We start from the raw sequence: 8,533 nt of genomic DNA, 5'->3' as shown, positions 1-8,533 counted from the left end.
GGGGTGTAATCATTTCTCCAAACAGTTTGCTTCCGTTTAAGAAAAGTTTTGCAACAGAATTGGCGTAATGAATACACCCTTAGGCTACTATGCTACAGGGACAGATTCATTATGCGGAAATCGATCCGCCATTTCCTGGTTGCAAAAATCCTGATAGTTCGCTTCGCCTAATTTCAGTTTGTGACAAAACAAGCAGTCATTGGATAGAGAATCAGTGTACGATCTAAACCGCTGTGGAATGTATATTTCCATAACCAATAATATTGTATATTCATCTGTTTGAAGCTGGCGTGTAAAACCGAATGTAAAAGACACAAAACGAAACTTCAGCACGGGAAGCATAGAAGTAGCACACATAGAACAGAAGTACCGCTTCGTATACTTGCTTTCAATATGAATGAAATATCTATAACTCATATTTCTATGTGAATGTGTTCGATTCTCCCAAAAAGTTACATATTGTAGCAAGGGCCAGGTCAGCATCACCAGCCAGAGGGCGCTCAGTTTCAGATGATTTTATTTTGGAGAGGAAGTTAATAGGTGGTTTGAGAGGAATCGGAGAAACATAAACCGTTTATAATCGCAATGGAAACACATGATGTTGTTTAATTCACTTGCATTTGACTTGCGGAGTGCACAGCTTGGCTACTTTGAATCGCGGTCGTATAAGCGAGCTGCTGAAAGCGATGGTTAAAGTTTGAGACCGATCGAATCAAAATCAAGACGATGAGACAAAAAAGAGACGATCGTTGAAGAGGATTAAAAGCGCCCGGAAACCTTTATTTATCTCTTCTTTGGTCAGATTCTGCTCACTTAATTCATTATTGGTGACCAGTTCCCTGGTGTTTTGTTTTACAAAATGTACAAGATGTAAATCCACAGCCATGTGGTTTATTTTCTTTCCATGTAAGTAAGTTATTAGGCCTACAATGTAGCTATTTTCTTCATCACAGAATAGGTGTTTTAAGTAAATCGGTATACTTAGGGTTATTGTACATTATTGCCTCAATATCGATTAGGAAGTGCTACATTTTCATATAATGTAGCCTAATTCAAAATAATTTATTAGACCACAGACTCTTGCCTCTCTTGTTTACCGTAGGACAGCCTACATGCACGAAATGGACACAAAACAACTCCTAAACATCTTTTTAAACTTTAAATTGACTTTTTAAGAGCCGATAATGTTGCTAAATCGCATTGTTTTTGCATTCATACATTTTTTAAATCACCAAGCCCACAGCAGTCAGACCTGTTTCTATTGGCAGTGCCCCAATCTGCCAGATTTGCGATGCATAATCTTCAGAGGAAAAAAACAATTTCTATTTTTGACTGTTTTAGATAATCCCAAACTAGGCAAGTTAACATTTATTTTATGCATTAGGATTATTTATTTACATCCATCCTGTAAATGATTCATATCTAATTCATAAACCATTCTTTCTCCTTCATGCTATATCCACATATCTATATGTGCTAAGAGCTCATATTTCTCTAAGGAGGCTAATTTTAGTAAAGAAAAAAGGGTTGGATTTCATCCCTCTGCTTCCTACAACAGACATCTGTTACCAGTTGAAGTATCATTCACTCTGAAAATAGCAGCAAACAGGAAATTGCTCACACACTGAAGGTAAGTCTTGCTATTTAATGTGACACTTATAAACTGACAAATTGCAGGGCGTGAGTGATGATGTGCCAAGAGGAGAACTTCCAGACTCTACATGCCTGTCTTTGCCAATTCAGCAAAAGTTAGTCGTCAGACAGAAGAGGGAGTTTCTGCCATTTGAGATGGACAGAATATTTATACAGTTGTACAGCGAAAACTTGGTCCTTTTACGTAGAAACAGTCTGGTCTGTCTGTCACCCAGGCTATAGTAAACCCAATGCAGGAGCCAGTTTCCAGCTAGATTATGTTCTCAAGTGTGTCACTGTCATTTTATGATCAAATCAAATCAACCTTCATTTGCCATATGCACCGAATACAACAAGTGTAGACTTTACAGTGAAATGCTTACTTACAAGCCCTTAACCAACAGTGCAGTTCAAAAATAAGAAAATATTTACCAAGTAGGCTATAACAAAAAGTAACAGAATAAGAATAACGAGGCTATATACAGGGGGCACCAGTACCGAGTCAGTGTGCAGGGGTACAGACTAGTTGAGGTAATCTGTACATGTAGGTGGGGGCGAAGTGACTATGCATAGGTAGCAAACAAACATAGAGTAGCAGCAGTGTACAGGGGGAGGGGTCGTCAATGTAAATTGTCCGGTGGCAATTTTTATGAATCAGTCTAATGGCTTGGGGGTGAGGGTGATGATAATGATGATGTTGTGTGTCGAAGTCTCTTCAGGTTCCCGTGTGAGGTCATACAGATGGGACACGGCGGTGTGGGGAGCAAAGCTGGCGCTGGCGGCTGACAGGCCCCTCCAGTGGCCAATCAGGATGCATGTCTCCTCAATGGGTGTCAGCAAGCTCTGCTTCCTGTTCTCCCTGGCTCTCTGTGCCCTGTTGCTCCTCATCCCCACCCTCCAGCCCTCACAGCATCAGGGGGACCTTCCCCGGCCCCGGGCCCACAACAAGCCTGCCTGGCACCCTGGACGTCTGGTGGTTCCTCTCCAGGCAGATATGGGGAAAGTGACAGTGGGGCGTAATGGGATTGATGGTGACTCTATGGGGCAAAGTACACCAAGAGAGACCAATAGGACTGTGGATGGGGACTGGGTGTATACAGCTCGTCGAGCTGACACCCAGGGTGCTGGGAAGCATATAGACTCTCAGACAGGGTCAGACGGGGACTTTCTCCACAGAACTGGGGGTGTGATGGGGGCTGGAGGGTCTCGGCCCAGGAACCCTCTGGAGCTGAAAGACATTTTCATAGCGGTGAAGACCACCAGGAAGTACCACAAGTCCAGATTGGATCTGCTGTTCCAGACCTGGGTGTCCAAAGCCAAAGAACAGGTAGGGAGGAACACACGTAGGCATACACACACATTTTGTCCACAGGGTAGATTTGTCTTGTACTGTTACCAAGTCCTCCAGGACACCTTTCTCTCTTTCTCTTTCTCTCTCTTAAAATATCATATAGAACATACTGTCTCATATAGAACATATAATTAATTAAGCAATGAGGCACGAGGGGGTGTGGTATATGGCCAATATACCATGGCTAAGGGATGTTCTTATGCACAACGCATCGCAGAGTGCCTGGATATTGGCTATATACCCCAAACCCCCGAGTTGCCTTATTGCTATTATAAACTGGTTACCAACGTAATTAGAGCAGTAAAAATAAATGTATTGTCATACCCGTGGTATGCGGTCTGATATACCACAGCTGTCAGCCAATCAGCCTTCAGGGCTCGAACCACCCAGTTTAAAATATAGAATATATCATATATATTCTTTCAAACATTTATCTGCAGATGGTAGTCTTATACTCAGCTGGCCCCTCCCTGGATTTTGTGTTAAACGCTCTACAACAAAGTTTTCTTAGTGCCCAACCAGCTTTCTCTGTCTTCTCCTGAACACCTCCAAAAAAAACAAAGGTCATGTGGTTTGGTAAGAAGAATGCCCATTTTCCCACAGGTGTTATTACTACCTCTGAGGGTTTAGAGCTTGAGGTTGTCACCTCATACAAGTACTTGGGAGTATGGCTAGACACTGTCCTTCTCTCAGCACATATCAAAGCTGCAGGATATAGTTAAATCTAGACTTGGTTTCCTCAATCGTAATCACTCCTCTTTCACCCCAGCTGCCAAACTAACTCTGCTTCAGATGACCATCCTACTCATGCTAGATTACGGAGACATCATTTATAGATCGGCAGGTAAGGGTGTTCTCGAGCGGCTAGATGTTCTTTACCGTTTGGCCATCAGATTTACTACCAATGCTCCTTATAGGACACATCACTGCACACTATACTCCTCTGTAAACTGGTCATCTCGCAAGACCCATTGGTTGATGCTTATTTATAAAACCCTCTTAGGCCTCACTCCCCCCTAGCTGAAATATCTACTGCAGCCCTTATCCTCCACATCCAATACCGGTTCTATCAGTCACATTCTGTTAAAGGTTCCCAAAGCACACACATCCCTGGATTGCTTGTCTTTTCAGTTCACTGCAGCTCTCGACTGGAACGAGCTGCAAAAACCACTCAAACTGGACAGTTTTATCTCATTCTCTTCATTCAAAGACTCAATCATGATCACTCTTACTGACAGTTGTGGCTGTATCATATACAGGTTGAAGTCGGAAGTTTACATGCACCTTAGTCAAATACATTTAAACTCAGTTTTTCATACTTCCTGACATTTAATCCTAGTAAAAATGCCCTGTCTTAGGTCAGTTAGGATCACCACTTTATTTTAAGAATGTGAAATGTCAGAATAATAGTAGAGGGAGTGATTTATTTCAGCTTTTATTTCCTTCTTCACATTCCCAGTGGGTCAGAAGTTTACATACACTCAATTAGTATTTGGCAGCATTGCCTTTAAATAGTTTAACTTGGGTCAAACGTTTCGGGTAGCCTTCCACAAGCTTCCCACAATAAGTTGGGTGAATTTTGGCCCATTCCTCCTGACAGAGCTGGTGTAACTGAGTCAGGTTTGTAGGCCTCCTTGCTCACACACACTTTTTCAGTTCTGCCTACACATTTTCTATAGGATTGAGGTCAGGCCTTTCTGATGGCCACTCCAATACCTTGACTTTGTTGTCCTTAAGCCATTTTGCCACAACTTTGGAAGTATGCTTGGAGTCATTGTCCAATTAGAAGACCCATTTGTGACCAAGCTTTAACTTCCTGATTGATGTATTGAGATGTTGCTTCAATATATCTACATCATTTTCCTACCTCATGATGCCATCTATTTTGTGACGTGCATCAGTCCCTCCAGCAGCAAAGCACCCCCACAACATGATGCTGCCAACCCCATGCTTCACAATTGGGATGGTGTTCTTTGGCTTGCAAGCCTCCCCCTTTTTCCTCCAAACATAATGATGGTCATTATGGCCAAACAGTTCTATTTCTGTTTCATCAGACCAGAGGATATTTCTCCAAAAGTACGATCTTTGTCCCCATGTGCAGTTGCAAACCGTAGTCTGGCTATTTTATGGCGGTTTTGGAGCAGTGTCTTCTTCCTTGCTGAGCGGCCTTTCAGGTTATGTCGATATAGGACTCGTTTTACTGTGGATATAGATACTTTTGTACCCGTTTCCTCCAGCATCTTCACAAGGTCCTTTGCTGTTGTTCTGGGATTGATTTGCACTTTTCGCACCAAAGTACGTTGATCTCTAAGAGACAGAATGCATCTCCTTCCTGGGCGGTATGGCAGCTGCGTGGTCCCATGGTGTTTATACTAACGTACTATTGTTTGTACAGATGAGTGTGGTACCTTCAGGTGTTTGGAAATTGCTCCCAAGGATGAACCAGACTTGTGGAGGTCTACACATTTTTTTTCTGAGGTCTTGGCTGATTTCTTTTGATTTTCCCATGATGTCATGCAAAGAGGCACTGAGTTTGAAGGTAGGCCTTGAAATACATCCACAGGTACACCTCCAATTGACTCAAATTGTCAATTAGCCTATCAGAAGCTTCTAAAGCCATGACATCATTTTCTGTAATTTTCCAAGCTGTTTAAAGGCACCGTCAACTTAGTGTAAACTTCTGACCCACTGGAATTGTGATACAGTGAATTATAAGTTAAATAATCGTTGGAAAAATTACTTGTGTCATGCACAACGTAGATCTCCTAACCGACTTGCCAAAAATATAGTTTGTTAACAAGACATTTGTGGAGTGGTTGAAAAACTAGTTTTAATGACTCCAACCTAAGTGTATGCAGACTTCTGACTTCAACTGTAAAATATGGCGTATCATATAGAACATACTGTATCATATAGAACATACTGTATCATATAGAAATCATCATATAGAGCACATCATATAGAACATATCATATAGAACATACTCTACCATATAGATGATATTATATAGAACATACTGTATCATATAGAACACATCATATGGAATATACTGTATCATGGGTCGGCAGGTAGCCTAATGGTTTGAGCTTTGGACTAGTAACCGAAAGGTTGCAAGATCGAATCCCCGAGCTGACGAGATAAAACATCTGTCGTTCTGCCCCAGAACCAAAACAGTTAACCCACTCTTCCTAGGCCGTCATTGAAAATAAGAATTTGTTCTTAACTGACTTACCTAGTTAAATAAAGGTTACATTAAAAAAATACCACGTTATAGAACCTATTGTATCATAGAGAACACATCATAAAACACATCATGTAGAACATATAATATAGAACACATCATATAGAACACACTGTATCATAGAGAACACATCATAAAACACATCATGTAGAACATATAATATAGAACACATCCTATAGAACACACTGTATTAAATAGAGCACATCATATAGAACACACTATCATATGAACAAATCATATAGAACACATATAGAACATACTGTATTATATAGAGCATATCATATAGAACATACATACTGTATCATATAGAACACACACATATATAGAACATACTGTATTATATATATATATATAGAGCATATCGTATAAACAAATCATATCATATAGAACATATACTTTATCATATATCATATAGAACACACTGTATTATATAGAGCATATCATATGAACAAATCATATAGAACATACATACTGTATCATATGAACAAATCATATAGAACACACTGTATCATATAGAACACACTGTATCATATAGAACACACTGTATTATATAGAGCATATCATATAGAACACACTGTATCATATAGAACACATCATATAGAACACATCATATAGAACACACTATATCATATAGAACACACTGTATCATATAGAACACATCATATAGAACACATACTGTATCATATAGAACACATACTGTATCATATAGAACACATCATATAGAACACATCATATAGAACATACTGTATCATATAGAACACACTATCATATAGAACACACTGTATCATATAGAACACATCATATAGAACACACTGTATCATATAGAACACACTGTATCATATAGAACACATCATATAGAACACACTGTATCATATAGAGCAAATCATATAGAACACACTGTATCATATAGAGCATATCATATAGAACACACTGTATCATATAGAGCATATCATATAGAACACACTGTATCATATAGAACACATCATATAGAACATACTGTATCATATAGAACACACTGTATTATATAGAGCATATCATATAGAACATACTGTATCATATAGAACACACTGTATCATATAGAACACATCATATAGAACACACTGTATTGTATAAAACACATCATATAGAACACACTTTATTATATAGAGCATATCATATGAACAAATCATATAGAACATACTGTGTCATATAGAACATATTATATAGAACACACTGTATCATATAGAACATGCTGTATCATATTGTAGCATATAGAACATATCATATAGAACATGCTGTATCATATAGAACATGCTGTATCATATTGTAGCATATAGAACATATCATATAGAACATGCTGTATCATATAGAACATGTCATATAAAACATACTATCATATAGAACGTATCATATAGAACATACCATATAGAACATACTGTATCATATAGAACATACTGTATTATAAAGAGCATACTGTATCATATAGAACATACTGTATCATGTAGAACATATAATATAGAATTTAGAACATACTGTATTATAAAGAACATACTGTATCATATAGAACACACTGTATCATATAGAACATATCATATTGTAGCATATAGAACATATAGAACATACTGTATCATATAGAACACATCATTTATAACGTATCATATAGAACATACTGTATTATAAAGAGCATACTGTATCATTTAGAACATACTGTATTATATAGAACATAGAACATACTGTATTATAAAGAACATACTGTATCATATAGAACATATCATATAGAACATACTGTATTATAAAGAACATACTGTATCATATAGAACATATCATATAGAATATAGAACATACTGTATTATAAAGAACATACTGTATCATATAGAACATATCATATAGAATATAGAACATACTGTATTATAAAGAACATACTGTATTATAAAGAACTTACTGTATCATTTAGAACAATGTATTATATAGAAGACATCATATAGAACATACTGTATTATATAGAACATACTGTATCACATAGAACACACTGTATCATATAGAATATATTATACAGTATGTTCTATATCATTTAGAACATACTGTATTATATAGAACACATCATATAGAACATACCGTATCATATTGAACATATCATGTAGAACATGTCATATAGAGGTTATTTTTGTTTGGCATACATTTTTAAGTGAAAAATAGCCAGCGTAATTCTGTTGACATGGACTTGCCCATTGCCAAGAGTATCAGCTCATGTGGTTCAGAATGAAAATAAGCGTGTCAAGAGCATAGAGGTCATTTGGAATCAATTGACTCTTTGGATCTGGTTCTATAAC

At 37.9% G+C, this 8,533-nt stretch overlaps 1 protein-coding gene across 3 annotated transcripts in view; it reads left to right on the top strand.

Annotated features, from left to right (window-relative positions):
• Positions 1-91: 91 nt before the first annotated feature.
• The window catches only part of LOC110503025 (beta-1,3-N-acetylglucosaminyltransferase radical fringe), a 38,429-nt gene continuing 29,987 nt past the window's right edge, over positions 92-8,533 (top strand). The window contains exons 1-3 of one of the 3 annotated variants that reach the window (XM_036960734.1): positions 92-906; positions 1,559-1,630; positions 2,343-2,959. In XM_036960734.1, the coding sequence (XP_036816629.1) occupies positions 2,444-2,959 (516 nt within the window). In that variant the 5' untranslated portion in view covers positions 92-906; positions 1,559-1,630; positions 2,343-2,443. Of the gene's footprint in view, positions 1,631-2,206; positions 2,960-8,533 lie in introns of those variants that run through there. The other 2 variants (XM_036960732.1, XM_036960731.1) reach the window with 2 other exon arrangements.

Source organism: Oncorhynchus mykiss, chromosome 23 (assembly GCF_013265735.2).
Source record: "Oncorhynchus mykiss isolate Arlee chromosome 23, USDA_OmykA_1.1, whole genome shotgun sequence".
NCBI classification, from domain to species: domain Eukaryota; kingdom Metazoa; phylum Chordata; class Actinopteri; order Salmoniformes; family Salmonidae; genus Oncorhynchus; species Oncorhynchus mykiss.
The sequence above is the reverse complement of the archived record's forward strand: the minus strand, read 5'-3'. Positions and strand labels throughout refer to the sequence as shown.